The 19,316-nt window shown below is 47.9% G+C and overlaps 1 protein-coding gene across 2 annotated transcripts in view; it reads left to right on the top strand.

The window, feature by feature from the left end:
* Nucleotides 1-16,383: 16,383 nt before the first annotated feature.
* The window catches only part of WHRN (whirlin), a 90,314-nt gene continuing 87,381 nt past the window's right edge, over nt 16,384-19,316 (top strand). The window contains exon 1 of one of the 2 annotated variants that reach the window (XM_061426622.1): nt 16,384-17,886. In XM_061426622.1, coding sequence (XP_061282606.1) covers nt 17,269-17,886 — 618 coding nt within the window. In that variant the 5' untranslated portion in view covers nt 16,384-17,268. The remainder of the gene's footprint in view (nt 17,887-19,316) is intronic. The other variant, XM_061426623.1, reaches the window with a different exon arrangement.

The raw sequence follows: 19,316 nt of genomic DNA, 5'->3' as shown, positions 1-19,316 counted from the left end.
ATCACACCTGAATCCTGGTTTGTAAAAAGCCAGCAGAGAAGCCAAACAAACAAGAATAGGAACTAAAAGTTATACCAACAGAGGTTGGCTTAGGAGAACCCAAAGGACTGACTCTCGAGAGCTATAGATCTCTGTAAGGCTTTACTGCAGCCACTCTGGAAAAACAAAAAAAACCCCCTAGTAGCTCTTCAAATGATTAAACGTGGAGCTTCTATAACACCCAGGAGCTCTACTCCTAAGAGAAATGAAAATGTATATTCACACAAAAACCTGTACATGAATGTGCCAAACAGCACCATTTGTAATAGCCAAAAGGTAGAAACAATCCAAATGTACGTCAACGGCTGTGTGGATAAACAGAACATAGTCTGTCCTTACGATGTGATGACCTAGAGCAGTGGGATGGGCTTGGGGTGGGAGGGAGTGTCCAGAGAGGGGGATAGATGTATACTTGGGGCTGACTCACGCTGTCGAATGGCAGAAACCAACACAACATCGTAAAGCAATTATCCTCTAATTAAAAAATAAATATATAAAATGAATAGCCAACAAGGACCTACTGTATAATAGAGCACAGGGAACTCTGCTCAATGTTATTTGGCAGCCTGGATAGGAGGGGTGTTTTGGGGAGAATGGATACAAATATATACATGGCTGAGTCACTTTGCTGCCCTCCTGAAATTATCACAAAATTGTTAATTGACTATACCCCACTATAAGATAAAAAGTTTTAAATAAAATTTTAAAAAGGAATGCAGTACTACTACATGCTATCACATGGAGGAGCCCTGAAAACTTTGTGCTAAGTGAAAGAAGCCAGTCACAAAGTGCCACATGTGGTTTGGTGGTATTTATGTGAACTGTCGAGAATAAGCAAATCTCTAGAGAAAGCAGATTGGTGGTTGCCTAGGGATCAGGGGGATAGTGTACTGGAAGGTCTGGGAGCCAAAGGGTATGGAGCTTCGTTTTAGGGTGATTGAATATGTTCTAAAATTGATTATGGTGATGCTTTCACAATTCTAGGAATATATTCTAAACTATTGAATTGTTTAAATGGGTATATTGTATGGTACATGAATAATACTTTAATAAAGCTGTTGCTAAAGTAAGAAAGAAAAAGAATAAAACCTCTAAGGCTGCCTTTCCCCAAATTAGTTCAGTTCAGTTCAGTCGCTCAGTCGTGTCCGACTCTTTGCAACCCCATGAGCTGCAGCACGCCAGACCTCCCTGTCCAATACCAACTCCCGGAGCCCACCCAAACTCATGTCCATTGAGTCGGTGATGACATCCAACCATCTCATCCGCAGCCATCCCCTTCTCCCCCTGCCCTCAATCTTTCCCAGCATCAGGGTCTTTTCAAATGAGTCAGCTCTTCGCATCAGGTGGCCAAAGTACTGGAGTTTCAGCTTCAACATCAGACCTTCCAGTGAATACCCAGGACTGATCTCCTTTAGGATGGACTGATTGGATCTCCTTGCAGTCCAAGGGACTCTCAAGAGTCTTCCCCAAACTAGTTTATCAGTTTATCCTTTAGGCAAGTGTGATGACAGCTCCCATTTCTTAAGGACACCCCTGTACCAGGCAAAGGTGTTAATCACGCATGGAGCTGGAGGACAAGAGACATGTTGCCCAGTCACTCCTTTTACCCCAGCCAACAGGCAGCAGGTATGTGAGCGAAGCCACCCTAGTTCCTCCAGCTGCCAGTCCTGCTAATGACAGAGCCCAGCAGAGATCAGTTAAGCTGAACCATACCAGAAGAACTGCCCAGCTGACCCACAGAAGTATGAGCTAAATAAATGATTGCTGTCTAAGGGTAGTTTGTTATGCAGCAGAAACTAACCGACACACTTTTCATACAGAAATCCAAGAGTTCCTTCGGAGAATGTATCAAGCTGTGGAGCTGCTGGGTTACAGCTTGGGCATGTCTTCAAGCCTATTAGAGATTGCCAAGTAGTTTTCCACAGTCGTTGTGCCAATTTACACTCCCACCAGCCCTGTAGGTGGCACCTCTTGTACCATCCTCTTGCTAATACTCAATAATGTCAGATATTTTGATTTTTGCCAATCTGATAGGTGTGAAATAATGTCTTATTGTTGTTTTAATCTGCAATTTCCTGCTCACAAATGAGCTGGAATGTCTTCCCTGACATTTATTGGTTGGATGGGGTTTCTGCATTTTTCCACCTGCTATGGAAAAGATCCCCACTCATTCCTTAAGACGCACGAAGAAGTAAGGCTTCAATTCCGGAGTACCCTCTCCAACCAACTCTCTTCCACTCCCTTCTCCCTTAAGATTCAGCTCAGGCACTGTCTCTCTAGGAAGCCTTTCCTGACTTCCAGCCCCTCCGTTTGATCAGGCCCTTCTGTGCCAGGCTCGGCTCCTTGCCTCTAAGCACCCACCTCACTGCTGTGTGACTAACTCCCCTCCTTCAGAAGAGGTCAGAGAACCAGGGAATCAGTGTTCTTTCCAGGGCCTGCCCTCTCAGCTCAGCACAGAGCCCTGGGCGGGCTCTGTCCCAAACAGCTCTCCGTGGGGAGGGCTCAAAAGGGCAAATTTGAATGAACCTCACAAACCCTGAGACCATATCTTAACCTTTGTTTGTTGTCTTGATGGTTTATAGAGGGGTTGCAAGTTCATCTCACTTTGACTTAGCAATAATAATACTGCTGAATAAATTAATTGTTATTATGTTTATGGCATTTAATGAAGACTAGCCATGTGAGGGGCACTGCGCTTAGCATATTACACTCATTTTATGACTGAATTCTCAGAGACCACACAAGGAAGACAGGTACAATGTTTATGTCCATTTTATAGGCCCAGAAAATGAGGCTCTCAGAGGTCGCTGAATCTGGGTTTAATCCAAGGTCTGTCTGACTCTACAGCCTGTGTTTTGCTCTTAGTCATGCAGCCGTATTGCATCTATGAACCTGAGATCAAGACGCACAGAAAAGGGAAGTTAGCCCTGCAAACCTTCCATGAGTTTCCACTGCTCAGCCTTCATCGTCCCCTCGTCTCGTTTAAGCTGAGGGAGGTGGGATTGATCACCCTTAGTTCACTCCCACTGTGAAAAGCGGAGTGATTCAGCCACTCGCCCCTGGTTGCACGCTGAAGTGATGCGGCAGCTAGGACTCGAGACCGGAATCCTGAATCTGGATCTTCAGTGCTTGGGACCTGTCGGCCACTACCTCTTTGCAAATGGTCCAGGTGCAGACCCGGGTGAGGGTCCAGGCACCACAGCACTGGAATCGCCCGGAGCCCGTGAGAAGCTCAGAGCGCCGGGTCCCATCTCAGATCTCCATCTGGGGTCTACATTGTAACAGGTACCTGGGAGATTCCTGTGCCTGTGTGTGAGAAGCCCTGCCCAACCAGGCTGCTTGAATTTGAGTCCCTCCGCCACCCGTCTGAGGGAAGGACCCTGAGCAAGTCATCATACTCTTTCAACTTCGGAGGCCCATCCCTAAAATGGGGAGAGTCAAATACTGTAACGCTTGAAACACAGCAACTTTAAACAATTGTTACTAACCACGGGTATCCGTTTCCCAGGCCTGCTGTAACAGAAGACGGCAATGACAACGACAGACGAGTGGCTTAAGAGGACATAAATGTATTCTTTCCCAGTCTGGAGGCCAGAAGCCCCAAATCAAGCCACTGACTGGGTGGGCTCCTGCTAGATGCTCTGAGAGAGGATCCATTCCATCCCGTCTTCCAGCTCTGGTGGCTGCTGGCGACCCACGGTATCCTTGGCCGCTGGCAGCTTACATTCAGCCTCTGCTTTAGCCCTCATCGGGTCTCCTTTCATGTCCCTGTGAGTCAAGTCTCCCTCTTTTCTCTCTTATTAGGACGCCAGTCATTGGGTTTAGGGCTCCCCTTCAGGTTGATCTCATCTCAGGATCTTTAACTTAATTGTGTGTTAGTTGCTCAGTCCTGTCTGACTCTCTGCAGCCCTGTGGACTGTATAGCCCACCAGGCACCTCTGTCCATGGGATTTTCCAGGCAAGAGTATTGGAGTGGGTGGCCATCTCCTTCTCCAGGGGATCTTCCTGACCCAGGGCTTAAACTTGCGTCTTTTGTGTCTCCTGCTTTGGCAGGTGGATTCTCACACTGGAAAGTGAAAGTGAAGTCGCTTAGTCGTGTCCAACTCTTTGTGACCCCATGGATTGTAACCTATCAGGCTCCTCCGACCGTGGGACTCTCTAGGCGGAAATGCTGGAGTGGGCTGCCATTTCCTTCAAAGACCCTTATTCCAAATAAGGTCGTATTCTGAAGTTCTGGGTACACATGAATTTGTGGATGGGGGACACCATTCAACCCACTGCAACTTGTTATGTGTAGATGAATTGCCAAAAGAGTCCCAATTGTTCCCATCCATAGACAGGCCTTGTGACTTGCTTTGCCGACAGAATGTGGTGGAAATGTGGTTCCGTTCTCTCTCTCTTGGATTGCTGTTTCCAACATACGAGTCGGGTCAAGTTAGCTGACTGGAGGATGAGCAGTCCACATGGTGCAGAGAAGAGGCCTCTTGGCTGAGGTCAGTACAGCCAGCCAGACTCTAGCTGATTTGCCAGCTGGCCAGAGATGCATATGCGAGCCTAGCCAAAAGCGGCCAAGCAGGCTCAGATCAGCAGAACACTCAGCCCACGCCCCATGAGTATTTATTATTGTATGCCACTGAAACTTTGTGGTTGTTTGTTATGCAATATTATCGTGGCAATTGATAACTGTTATATGACATCATATAAATTTTACAAGTAAAATAGTATAACAGCAAGTTTCAGGCCAGTAGTTGTAATCTCAATAGATTATTCAAATCTCCCTACTATGCAAATTTCAGGAGAACTAAGACTTTTTCTATTTTATTTTCCACTACATCTCCTCTTCTTGGAATAATGCATGGTACTTAGTATTCGTTGCATGGATGGACAAAATCCAGGCTCTGCCTCTTGAAGGTTTAGATTTCTGGCCTCAGTTTTCTTGTCTATTAAACAGGGATAATGCAGAAAGATGGGAGAGCTGACTTGAGTTTTAAATGAAGAAAGCAACCTAACGTACCTGATACAGAGTAAGCTCTAAAGAGAAGGAAGTGTTATTTGGAATGCATGCATGCATGCATGCGTGCTCAGTTGCTCAGTTGTGTCTGACTCCTGTGACTCCATGGACTGTGTCCCACCAGCCTTCTCTGTCCATGGAATTCTCCAGGCAAGAATACTGGAGTGAGTTGCCATTTCCTACTCCAGGGGATGTTTCTGACCCAAGGATACAACTTGAGTCTCCTTTGTCTCCTGCATTGGCAGGCAATTTCTTTACCACTGAGCCACCCAGGAAGCCCATTGTTTGGAATAGGGAGGTCTTAATCTTTGGGGGTCATGGACAGCAGAATTTAGAGAAACAAAACATTAATACACACACATGGAAAAATATGTGCACAGTTCCAAGGATTTAACAGATGCACTGAAGCACCAGCCCGAGGTTAACAGACCGTAGTTTAGAGGTATTTATAAATTATTTGGCTTCCCTGGTGTCTCAGCTGGTAAAGAATCTGCCTGCAATGCGGAAGACTTGAGTTCGATCCCTGGGTTGGGAAGATCCCCTGGAGAAGCGAAAGGCTACCACTCCAGTATTCTGGCCTGGAGAATTCCATGGACTGTATAGTCCATGGGGTCACAAAGAGTCAGACACGACTGAGTGACTTTCAGAAATTATCGGTTGTCTTTTTTATTATGTCCACTATCAGTTCAGTTCAGTCACTCAGTCGTGTCCAACTCTTTGCGACCCCATAAATTGCAGCACTCCAGGCCTCCCTGTCCCTCACCAACTCCCGGAGTTCACTCAGACTCACGTCCATCGAGTCAGTGATGCCATCCAGCCATCTCATCCTCTGTCGTCCCCTTCTCCTCCCGCCCCCAATCCCTCCCAGCATCAGAGTCTTTTCCAATGAGTCAACTCTTCGCATGAGGTGGCCAAAGTACTGGAGTTTCAGCTTTAGCATCAGTCCTTCCAATGAACACCCAGGACTCATCTCCTTTAGGATGGACTTGTTGGATCTCCTTGCAGTCCAAGGGACTCTCAAGAGTCTTCTCCAACACCACAGTTCAAAAGCATCAATTCTTCGGAGCTCAGCCTTCCTCACAGTCCAACTCTCACATCCATACATGACCACAGGAAAAATCATAGCCTTGACTAAATGGACCTTTGTTGGCAAAGTAATGTCTCTGCTTTTGAATATGCTATCTAGGTTGGTCATAACTTTCCTTCCAAGGAGTACCTAATAAATGCTCCATAAGGAGGTGCTGCTGAATGAGTTAGTATTAAAAATGGATCAACTCTCCTGAAATTTTTTAGTCAACGACCATCTCAGCCCATGAGAAGGTCTTCCAGGCCCATCACCTGTAAGGAATGAGGAATGACCTTGGCTTACTCTAACAAGCAAAAATAATAGCACAAGGCCTTCTCCATGAGACCAGTAGAGCCACCGCCCACCATAGTCTCCCTTGGCCACCCTGCCCAACCTCCTTACAATTCAGTAAAAAACTCCTTCCCTCCAACTCCCAAATCAGGACATGATTCTGAGATGTAACTGCAGTCTCCTTGCTACACTGCCTTTTAATTAAGCATCAAAAAGCCCTGGAGATCATACTGCTCCCTTGTAATGGTGTGTTCCAGAAAATGACTGCCATCGAGTTAAATTAAAGAAAGGTTATTCAACTGATTCGTTAGGCATATCCCAGTGGTGGTGGGATAGCATCACCGACTGTCTGGCTATTACTGTCATTTACAGAGTGAGGCATGAACACACGTCCTTCTGAAAGATTATTGATGAGACAAACTAATTCTCATGGAATAGTTAGGAGAGGCTGAGAAATCATGTCTGAAATTGGAAGATAAGGGTTTTCACCAATCAGAGGTAGAGGAAGAAGTAGCTAACATGAATTGAGAGTATACTCTTGTGCGCTGAAATGTGTACCCCCAAATTCATACACTGATGTCTTAACCCCAGGAGGTAACATAACTTCAGAATATGACTATATTTGGCGACAAGGTCATTGAAAAAGTGAATAAGAGGAGATCTTTAGGGTAATCCCGAATCTAATATGCTTTGTGCCCTTACAAGAAGAGGAAATCAACCTTGAATATTCATTGGAAGGACTAGATGCTAAAGCTGAAGCTCCAATACTTTGGCCACCTGATGTGAAGAGCCAACTCACTGGAGAAGACACTGATGCTGATAAAGACTGAAGGCAAAAGGAGAAGGGGGCGGCAGAGGATGAAACGGTTACAGTTAGATAGCACACCAACTCAATGGACACAAATTTGAGCAAACTCCGGGAGATGGTGAAGGACAGGGAAGCCTGGCGTGCTGCAGTTCATGGAGTTGCAAAGAATCTGACATGGCTTCGCAACCGAACAACAGGAAGAGGAAATTTGAATAGAGACATGCCGATAGACACAGAGGGAAGACACTGTGAAGATATAGGGAGAAAATAGCTATCTACAAGCCACGGAGAGAGACCACAGAAGAAGCAATGCTGCTGACACCTTGATTTCAGACGTCTAACCTCTAGAATTGTAAGAAAAGAAAGTTCTGCTGTTTAAGCTGCTCAGCCTGTGGCATTCTGTTATGGCAGCCCCAGCAAACTAATATATGTGTCATATGGCAGATGAGTGCCTGGCAAATATGATTACATTGAATCCTCATTGCATTCTTTACTATCAGCATTGAATGGACAAGGAAACAGACCAGAGCGGTTAGTCACTTGCTCAAGGTCTTCTCAGCAGGTGAGAGGCAGAACCAGGATTTGAATCCAGCCCAGTCTGACTTCGCTGCCTGCCACCCACTGCTGCATCAAATTTTGAGATGAGGAGACAAGGCAGTCACTAGCCTGCATGAATTTTAAAAGTCCCTTCCAAGGTAAACAGTCTATGGTTTTGTGCGCAGACATATTTTTAGCCAGCTCCACTGTCTATCATGCTCTTGAAAGAGTGCCACCTTCACTGAGAATTCTTTATGAAGTACAAGTGTTGCTATAAATCTTCCAGAGCTGCTGGAGAAGATACGGGATGCTCCTCTAGGAAGATTCAGAATCCGCACCTGCAAATTGATGGCTCTCTATTGCTTTTAGGATATTGTCAAACTCGCCAAACTTAGCCTTCCCTGTTTGTCATGATTCGCCCTTGCCCACCCTGTCTCCAGCCAAATCTCTGGCCACATGCTTGCTGAACCCAACTATACAGAACTTCCTTGTTGTTTCCTGAACAGTCTGCACTCTTTCCTGCCTCCATGTCTTTTTTCATGCTGTTCCTTCTTAGAGGCTCCTTCGCAGCATGCCTACCTGGTGACCCCTGACTCATTCTCCCAGTGTCGCCCGTCACATCTCCCCTCTTTCAGGAAGCCTTCGTGACTTCACCTGGAAGAATCAGGGCTTCCTCCTCTGGGCACTTGCTACACTTTGCCCATTTTCTTTGTGACGGACACCTCCTAAGGTGACCCCCACAGTGAGTCACGCCCTTTTACGTTCCTCACCCCATCACTGTGCTCAGAAACACTGACTGGCTTTTCTAACCAACAATATATGGTGAAACTGACAGTGAACCATTCCCTTGATTAGGTTACCTTTTATGACAAAGATAATGGTTTGGTAGTCCTGAGATTACCTGACACTGTAAAAGCCTTGATTTTAGTCTAGGCTCTAGCCTAGTCTTAGTGGACTAGAGACAGAGATTTCTCTGCTAGCTTTGCAGATGTCAGCTGCCCTAGTGAGCCACGTGCAAAGGAGCTGTGACTGACGTCTAGAATCAGAGAGAAATCCCCAGCCAACAGTTAGCAAAAAGGTGGGGCCTTTTGACCCTAGCAAAAAGGCACGGTCACAAAAGATAAACTCTGTCATCAGCTGATTGAGTTTGGAAGTGGGTCCTTCCCTAATCAAGCCTTCGAATGAGAACACAGCCCTGACGACACCTTGGTTGCAGTCTTTCGAGATACTGAGCAGAGGAACCAGCTAAACCAGACTCCTGATCCCTGGAAACTATGAGATAATAAATGTGTATTGTTTAAACTCCCAAGTTTGTTATAATTTGCTACATGTTGCTAAGTCACTTCAGTCCTGTCCGACTCTGTGCAACCCCGTAGACGGCAGCCCACCAGGCTCCTCCGTCCCTGAGATTCATTGGAGTGGGTTGCCATTTCCCTCTGCAGTGTATGCATGCATGCTAAGTTGCTTCAGTTGAGCAATAGATAATAACTAGTACACTGTTAAAACACATGGCCAGTATTATTCTTTATGTATTATTCCCAAGTAGATGGGAGCCATGCAAGCAAGAATTAGAGCTCAGGTCTTTCAGCCCCACTCGGTGCTTGGCACATAGTAGGTACCTGATATATGTTTGTTGAATGAATGAATAAGTGTGATCTTTAAGGATCCACTTTATTTTTAAAACATCACTATAATTCTGGGATGTTGGAATTCCATGTACTGTTACCTTCATAGAAGGTCAATAAGAATATCAAATTTCCAAAGAACAAAGAAGAATGCAGACAGCAAGCATTCTTCTGTAACCGTTACAGATTCTCTGACACAATTTGCCAAGCAGTTGGGCGCACCGGGCCCTGTAAATGTAATAACAATGTCTGTCAAGTGTCTTTGAAGATGGTCAAAGTCAAGGGCAAAAAATCACAGAACTTGCTGAAAGGCAGCTAAGACCATTAGCTGCTATTTGAAACCTGGAGGCAAGGTGACGTTATGAGCCTCAAACCAGTCAGAAGAAGAGTCATCAGTCAGTCATGGAGACAGAATTCTAAATCTAAATCTGCTCAGATCCTCCAGAAAACTCTTCAGGTCTCCCCCTTGTCCTTGTCTCCCCCTCCCTTTCTCTTCTTCTGCCCTAGAAAGAAAAACTCAATTCTTAGAACTAGAAAAGCCGGCTGATCCCTGCCTCCAGGCTCCTCATTGTACAGATGGAAAGACTGAGGCACGGAGAGAAAGGATTTGATCAACAACGTACAGAGGGTCCTAAGAACAGTGTTCTGTTTCAGAATTCGCAGAAGACTGTGGAGTTAAAAATAGAAACACAGGAAGCAAAAAGTTTCCTTGAGGAACAGTGAGGAACTGAGTCAGTTAACAGGAAATTCAAAGCACCTAGCTTTTAAAAAACAAAAAGCTTTAGGAGATCGATACAGGTAAGGCACGCTAAGGAGTTACTTTCTCAAAGCAATTCTTATAGCAGCCCCAAACTGCCCTAGTCCCAGGCACCAAGCTACCTGCTTTACATGCATGAAAAGGCATGGAAAGTTGGAAAGTTGGAAAGGCATCATCAGCCTTCCAACTATTCCTTTTTTTTTTTTTAAGCTGTTTTTATAGCTGTTTCTTTATTTTTTAATAAATGAAGAAACTGAGGCTCCTAGAGGTGACCTGATTCCTCCAGGGTTACACAGCAGGAATAACTGAACTCAGTCTGTCTGTAGTACTGATCATTTGCTGTAATGCCAAAGGAAGGTACAGAGAAGGGGCTGCCAGCTGGGGAGTCTGGTCTGGGACCCTCATGCCAGGGCTCATCACGCTCCCCCTCCAGCCACCTAATAGTACACTTAATGCATGAAACACAACAGCTCTCGACTGTTCCAGGAGGGCAGGAACCATGGTGATCTTGTTCCTACTGGGTCTCCCAGAACAGTTCCCTGGCAGAACAGAGGACGAGCTAAGAACAGTTGTTTGAATGATGAATGATGGACAGAGTGAAGGCATGAATTGGATGTTCCAGTTAACACGAGACATGTGCATAGAGAAGATGTTTTCGCTGGGGGCTCCTCCAATCTGAACCAAGCTGATGTTTGGAGTGAGTGTCCCTGTGTTAACCAATATATAATCCTCTGATTAAAGAAGCTCTTCCAGACCTCATAGCAATCGGATTACACACAGCACTCCTGATAAGGTCACTTCCACTGTTTTGCCTCTTTCCAGCCGACAGATCAGCTCCCTGCCGTTTATTATTGCCATCACAGTTCTCTGTTTCCCCAAAGCTGTGTGAGAAAAGTGAGTCTTAATTTCATCTATCTTAATACGAGGTACAGTGAGAGTAGGTAGTGAGCTGACATGGTGGGTGGCTAACTGCCCAGACCTTGGAGAAACCACTTCATAGCTCAGACACTCAGTTTTCCTCATCTGTTAAGTGGGGACAATAATATCCGTTTCACAGAATCCGTCATGAGGATTGAAAGAAATGCCTGTAAAGGGCTGAGCTCTCTGGAAGCACTCAGTAAATTTTCCTTTTAGTTACAGATGAGAAAGCCTGGGACAGACGGCTCTAGCTGCCACTGGGACTGTGGACAAGACAATGACCTCCTCTGACCTTGGTTGTCCTATCCATAACCAACGGCGGCAGAGGGAGAGAACTAAGGATGCAGTCAACAGTGATCACTGAGCACCTGCTGTGTGCTTGTCCTTTAGCTGAGCACTGCACACAGAGGTAAACCAGCTCTGGTCCTATTCTTGAGCACCTCCTGTGCGGTAAGAGCTTTACCCAAGATGCATGCCAAGCCTTGTGGGAGTGCCTATTACATGCCAGGCAGGCTGGTAAGTACTTTGCATCCCTGAGTTCCATCGATATTCATTATAACACTGATGCCAGTGTCACTGATCCCATTTTACAGGAAAGGGCACCCAGGCACAAAAGCCCTCCAGTGACTTGCCCAAGGTCACACAGGTAACAACTATCAGAGACGGGCTTTGAACCTAGAGATCAGCGCTGTGCTCTAATGCCTTTCCAGCACAAACATCACATGATTCTCTGTTACCATGAGACAGACTCTGGAGATTATATCCAGGCTAAGATAAAGACTTATATCTCTTTTCTTTTCCTGATGCTTTGTTCTTTCTCTTTTTCTCACCTCTCTCTTATCTCCTGGCACTTCCACCAACATTGTCTGTATTATCTACCAGTCACAGAGGTGAACGTGTCCCTTTTCTCTGCTGATTTCATACTCACTGCAGGGAAGAGACAGGCTGAGGTCTTGGAGCAGAAGTCATGACTTGGCTTGCTACTCTCCTTTTTTTTACGGATCCCAGAGCTGGGAGAGGCTCCCTAGGATGCCCTGAACTGAATGGCTTTGAGTATCTTCCTCCTGTGTCCAGGCTGAGAGCCCCGGGGGTCCCCCAAACCTCTCCATCTCCATCTCTCTGAATGATACTTTTAAAAACTATTTATTTATTTATTTCTGGCTGTATTGGGTCTTCGTTGCTTTGCATGGGCTTTCTCTAGATGCGGCAGGCAAGCAGGGGTTACTTTGCATCGCAGTGCCCAGAATTCTCATTGCATAGCTTCTCCTGTTGCAGAGCACTGGCCCTAGAGTGCAGGCTCAGTAGTTGTGGCACAGAGGTTCAGTTGCTCCGAGGCATGTGGAATCCTCCCGAACCAGAGATTGAACCCATGTCCCCTGCGTTGGCAGGTGGATTCTTATCTGCTGCGCCACCAGGGAAGTCCTCTCAAGGATATCTTTTTATCATCCCCCCACTTATTCTCTCCACCACAAACTGTCAGCTTACCAACCAAGAATCATTAGGATGTGCCTTATTTTTAAACTTCTGACATTCCCAGCCCTACTTTCAAGAAGATGCGGTCTTTATGCCATTCCCATTGGGGGCCTTTTAGCATCTTTGAACCAGACAGGTGACAGGCTGCGTGGCACAGTGATTGAGTAAGAACCCTAGAGTCAAATAGCCTGGGTTCAAATCCCAACTCTTTCATTAGCTACCTCTGTAACCTTGGGGATAGATAGCCATGTCCCTATGTCTCAGTTTTCTGTCTTTTTTACAAGGATGATGGTGGTATCTTTTTTTTATTTTTTTTTTTACAGAATAATTGGGAGATTCAGTGAGTTAAAATGTTTACAAGTATTTAAAACAGTGTCTGGCACTCAATAAACATTTGCTCTATTTTTTTATATGTCCCATGGGAAATGCATCTCAAATGAAATGAATCTCTATTGACTTCTAAGGATATGTTTCAGTAGATAAGAGGGAAGGGCGGGGGGACGCGCCAAATGACTATAAAATAGAAGAAGAATTTAAAAACTGTTATTGAAAAGAGGAGAAACTGACAACGGCAGCCCTCCCTGTGCACTGCGTCACGTTTTCACTTACCGCACAGGATGTGGTATTTACAGCTCTCCTCAGGAGAGACAGGGAAGGCTTAGAAACTTCATTTTGCAATTGAGCAGGGAAGCCATTTGCCATGGGTCACTCAACTAGTAAAGGGACATTATGAAGTTGAAACCACGTTTTCTGCCCAATATTTAGGGTGCAATTTAATATGTTGTCTCTTGGTTAAAACAAACGCATGAGAAATAAACAACCAAAAATTCAGTTCCACACAAACAACTTCTCAGTTGAAGACAAGTCAGTCTTCTTCCCTCTGCCTTTTCAACCACACCAGTGTGTCCGAGTTTCCCGGAACATCCACAGGAGAAGGGCAGTGATTTGCCAGAGTTAGGGAATGACAGTGGACTATACAAAAAGGCGCTTTGGTGAAGACAGCCAAAGGAAGCCTGCAGCGGATACCGGAAAATTTTATTTTCCTTCTGAAGAGGGCAGTATGCAACCACGGCCAGGTCTGCTCAAGTACTCAGGATTTCCTTCCAGGTCTTCAAGGCCGGAGGCTGGGCAGCCCTCAGGAGCCCAGGCATCTTGGGTTTCCAAGAGCTTATTTCTGAACGACAAACACATCTTCAGACATGAAGTAGGATTCTTGAGGTTTGAGCACAGTTACACACTGCCTTGTATCCAAGAGTACACAGGGCAAACTGATACGAAGGAGGTTTTGCAAGATGGATGGAAGAAGACCCAGTGAGTTCTTTTTCCATGTCCTTGAACTTGTCTGCCCCCCCCCATCAGCCTCTATGACTAAGCAATAGCCCAGCATCCCAGATGGGTTTCTGATGTTTGCAGAAGAAGGTGTTGCTTTTCCTACTCAAACGTGTGTGCAACAGTAGTTTCTGCTGCCTAAAGCAAAGTACCTTCTTGCAAATATCCTTTGCACAGAAATAAAATGTTGGGAATGGGGATCTTAGCTCCTGGGATGCATTTATCAAGCCAATCACAGTAATTATAATTAGAACACAAACTAAGTGAAAGCCTAGCATGAAATACATTTGCAGAAAACCTGAACTGCATACAATTAAGCCCTGTTTGGTGGCATTTTGAGGTTTGCCATTAATATATTTTAGGGGTGAGCGAGATTAATTTTTTAAAAACTATCTTTGGCTAGTTATATCAAAGCCTTCAATGAGAAAGAAGAATGCACATTATGAACTGCTCTAACAGAGCTGCCAGATGGATGTCCACGGTAGCTTAACTGGCTGTTTAGACACCCTGTCTGGCTTCCCTGGTGGCTTGGTGGTAAAGAATCTGCCTGCCAATGCAGGGGACATGGGTTCGATCCCTGATGTAGGAAGATCCCACGTGCGGCAGAGCAATTAAACCTGTGTGCCACAACTACTGAGTCAGAACTCTAGAGCCCATGAGTGGAAACTGCTGAAGACTGCACACCTAGAGCCTGTGATCCGCAACAAGAGAAACCGCTGCCCTGAGAAGACTGCACACCACGACTGGAGAGTAGCCCCTGCCCCGAAGAAGGACTCGCGCAGCAACAAAGACCCAGCACAGCCAGACACAAAAGAAACACATAAATCTTTAAACAGACACCCTTTCACATATGTTCTTTGGGCATTAATTTAATCGAGGCCTGTTTTAGGGAAATGAAGACAATTGGCAATTTGAGGGCGATAATGTATAAAGAAAGCTGAATGCCAAAGAATTGACACTTTTGAACTGTGGTGTTGGAGAAGACTCTTAAGAGTCCCTTGGACTGCAAGGAGATCCAACCAGTCCATCCTAAAGGAGATCAGTCCTGGATGTTCATTGGAAGGACTGATGCTGAAACTCCAATATTATGGACACCTGATGCGAACTGACTCATTGGAAAAGACCCCGATGCTGGGAAAGATTGAAGGCGAGAGGAGAAGGGGACAACAGAGGATGAGGTTGTTGGATGACATCACCAACTCGATGTGAGTAAGCTGTGGAAGTTGGGGATGGACAGGGAAGCCTGGCATGCTGCAATCCATGGGTCTGCGAAGAGTTGGACATGACTGAGCGACTGAACTGAACTGAACTGAATATAGCTTCAGTTCCCAGCCTTGGTTTCAGAAATGCTCTAAACCTACAGAGCTGAAAAATCCCTCCATGGTTCCCCGTGGTCCAGAAAAGAAAATCCATTCCCTTCATTCAGGTGTCAGCTCTTTGACTGATAAAGTCCTGGCCATTTTCTCTTCCCCTAAACCTGGGCTCTCTCAGCCGTTGCAACAACTTATCATTCTGATTTTTAACTTTATTTATTTATGTGGGCTTTCTCCCCTGCTAGACGATAACCTCCTTGAGGTAAAAGATTTCATCTTTTTAACTAGAGTCTCCAGCACTCAGCACAAGAGTCAGGACAGAATGAGTGCCTTTAGATTATATTTGAGGGAGGGGGTACCTTGGAGAATCTTCCCATTTGTCTTGGGATGGAAAGGAACTGAATAGTTTTTCCCCAACACTCTTAAAACACATTTTTAAGTGTTTGAGATAATTGTAGATTCACACACAGTTGTAAGGAATAATACACAGATGTCCCACGCGCCCTTCCCCTAGTTTCCCCTAATGCTGACAAGATCACAGCTCTGATCTTGACATTGATAAAATCCACCCACCTTATTTGGAACTTGAAATATTTTGTGTAAAACTTTAATATTTTATGTTTTATACTTTTATATTTCATATGCCCATGTGTGTGTGTGTTGTCCACTTTATATTTGTGAAAACGCTTTTCCTACCTACTGAATATAGGGCAGGGGTCCAGTCTGATCTAGCCTTGCTAGACCCCACAGATACCGAATATGCTTGAATAGACAGATCTCTTGCACACAGTAGGTGCTCAACAATCGTCCGTATAAACACATGAACTTGAATGTTAGTGCGTGCAAGAAGGGACCTCAAGGTTTTAAGGTAGAAAACTGAGCCTGAGGCATTTAACATTTTAGGGGCAAGATGTTGGTTATTTTCCCCCAGAGTTGTGAATTAGCTTACTGGCCAGTTGCTCCAAAGCGATCCAGATGACCATGCCTCGATCGTGGAAGAGAACAGTTTTTGAGGTACACCCTTCCCCCCCCCGGCCACCTGCTGGAGAAGTGGGGGTAACTCTCATCAACCCTGGAGCTCCTCCCACCCCTAACCCCCACTTTCACCCCTTTCTTCCCTGGGGCTAGACTGTTTCACCCCGTCTCCAGGCAACCGCCAGGCGCGAGGCGGGACGTCATTTCCTGAAGAGCCCGCGCGGGGCGGGGGGGGAGGGTAGAGAGGGGGAGGGGCAAGGGGCGGGGCCTAGACTGGGCTGGCGACGGCGACAGCGACGGCGTCGGAACTCACTGGAAGATCGGCCCCGGGCGGCTCAACAGTTCTCAAAGTCCCGGCTCGCGGCCGCGCGGCTCCGTCTGCGCGCGGGCGGTGCAGGGGCGCAGGGGTCCCCGGGCTGTTTGCATCCCGGGGCTGCCTTGGACATGCCTCGCACCCCCTGCCGGACGTCCGCGCGGCTCCACCGGCTGCGATCCTGGAGACTCCGGGTCTAGAGCGCCCCCACCCCAATTTATGACTTCGGGGTCCCCCAGCCCGAGAGGAACAGGCGTCCCGGCTGGGGGAGCCCCGGGTATGGTGTGACGGGGCGGTCGGCTTTGCTGCACCCCTCCTCCCGGCTCTGGCCACTCGTGGTCTCTGTGCCCCTCAGAATGTAGCTGCTCTCTCCTCGTCCCCTCGGACTCCAGCCGCAGTCTCCGCGACCTCCGGGCTCCAGCCGCCAACTCCTTGTCCCTGGGGACCCCGCCGCCGTCTCCGCCTTGCCGGGACTCCAGCCGCTGTCTCCGCGTCCTCTGGACTCCAGTTTCGCGACCCCCTCGGTCTTCGCGCGCCTGGGAATCTAGCATTGGTCTCCGCGATCCCGCCCCGGGATTAAGGCACCGTTTCCGTGCCCTCCAAACCTAGACTCCAGCCTTCTCCAGGTCTTCCCGGATCCAGCCCCTGTCTCGGCAATCCCCCGGCGCCCCCCCACCCCGCCATCCTCAGCTCCCAGACCCAGACTCCAGCCGCGATCTCCGCGCTCCCGGGATCCAGCTGTCGCGCCAGTGCCGGCGAGTGCCGCGGGTGTCCCACCGCGCGCCCCGATTCCGCCCGGGCCTCGGCGGGGAGATGAACGCGCAGCTGGACGGCCTGTCGGTGGGCTCGTCCTCCACCGGCTCGCTGGGCTCGGCGGCTGGGGCGGGCGGCAGCGGGGGCGCGGGGCTGCGACTGCTGTCTGCCAACGTGCGCCAGCTGCACCAGGCGCTGACCGCGCTGCTGAGCGAGGCGGAGCGGGAGCAGTTCACGCACTGCTTGAACGCCTACCACGCGCGCCGCAACGTCTTCGACCTGGTGCGCACCCTGCGCGTGCTGCTGGACAGCCCGGTCAAGCGGCGCCTGCTGCCGATGCTGCGGCTGGTCATCCCGCGCTCTGACCAGCTGCTCTTCGACCAGTATACGGCGGAGGGCCTCTACCTGCCCGCCACCACCCCCTACAGGCAACCCGTCTGGGGCGGCCCCGACGGCGCGGGGCCCGGGGAGGTGCGCCTGGTGAGCCTGCGGCGCGCCAAGGCCCACGAGGGCTTAGGCTTCAGCATCCGCGGGGGCTCGGAGCATGGCGTGGGCATCTATGTGTCGCTGGTGGAGCCGGGCTCTCTGGCCGAGAAGGAGGGGCTGAGAGTCGGGGACCAGATTCTGCGTGTCAACGACAAATCCCTGGCCCGAGTGACCCACGCTGAAGCCGTCAAGGTAGGGCTCTGATTTGGGATTGACTTCGGGGCAGAGTGGCGAAGCACCTCATATTAGTAGTAACTCCATGCTGTGTGTCCTTAGCCAAATCGCTTGACCTTTCTGGGCCCCGTTTTTCTTAAAAGTATTTCCTTAAAACACGAACATCTAGGGTTTTTTGAGCAAATAGATACCAGGCACTTGGGACATAGTGATGGGCGAAAAGACAGGGACCCTGCCTTCATGGGGCATAAAGGTTAGTGTGCGGGAGACAGGCGTTATCAAACGCTCCTGCAAAGGTATGATTCCCACAAAGTGGGAAAAGGATTCTTATGAGCTTTAAAAGAGGTACTGTGTCTGCTCGGCATATGGTTAGTAATCAGTGGGCGAGCTCCCCTTCTGCTGTTGTTATTCTCATTATTCTGGAGGCTTTTGCTCCTGAAAGTTTTGTGAACTCCAGAGTGGTCCAAGGAGGCTGTGCTGGTGAGCCACTGAGGTCTGGCCTGACCTTCTGTTTACGGACCAGGCTGTGTATCCTGGGACAGGTCCCTCAGAACCTCTGGTTCTCCATTTGGACCGTAAGTGTCCCTAGCCTTGATGGGGTGTTTGCCTGAATGCCAAGAATGAATCTCCCACCCCCTGGAGAGTGGTTGTGCTTTTTGTGTCTGTTAATTGAGAAAAATAACCTCATGGCAACTAACTCTTAGGAATTTAACATGCTCTTTAAAGGACTGTGTGTGTTTGCTAATCTCACGCCCAGGGCTGTTGAAAATCAGTTGAAGTATGGGACAGTGTTTGGTTTATGTGTGGATTCAGCGATGCTTTGCAGGTGCATGCCCTGCGCATGCTCGCGAACACACACACACACACACACACACACACACACACACACACACACACACACACACACACACACCCCCGCCTTTGTGTCAAGAAGTGAAGAGTTTTGGGGAAAAGGAACAGTGGCACAGTTTGCTTCTGCAAGGAAAATGCTTCCCAGGGGATTGGGCAGGCTTCTGACCCAGCTTCTCACCACCCATCCCTCATCCAAGTCTCTGGTCCCCTCCATGCAGGTGTTTGGACTCCAGCGGAGGGACCGCAGGCTGCTGGGAAACACTCAGGCAGCAGAGGTCCCTGGGCTGTTTCCCGTGTCTGTTAATGACCTGTGACCAGGTGCCTCTAGAGCTCATTTCCTGACTGTTCACCCCGGGCACAACCATCCTCTGACCTTAGCTTCCCTCTGCTTCCTGACCTATCTGCCCCTCAGGGAGGCCCCTGAGGATTTTAGAAACTTCCCTGCTGCTCCCAGAAAAAAGGCTGACGAGTTCACACTGCTTGGGGGTACTGAGGATAAAGCTCCCTCTGGGTTTCCAGCAAACATCCTCCTCTCTGTCTCCTCCCCACCCCCCAACAGTTCATCTCTTCCCATTATCTGACATTCCACGTATTTT

The sequence above is a fragment of the Bos javanicus genome, chromosome 8 (assembly GCF_032452875.1).
Source record: "Bos javanicus breed banteng chromosome 8, ARS-OSU_banteng_1.0, whole genome shotgun sequence".
Lineage (NCBI taxonomy): Eukaryota > Metazoa > Chordata > Mammalia > Artiodactyla > Bovidae > Bos > Bos javanicus.
Note: the sequence above shows the minus strand (reverse complement) of the source record. Positions and strands in the feature narration are given on the sequence as shown.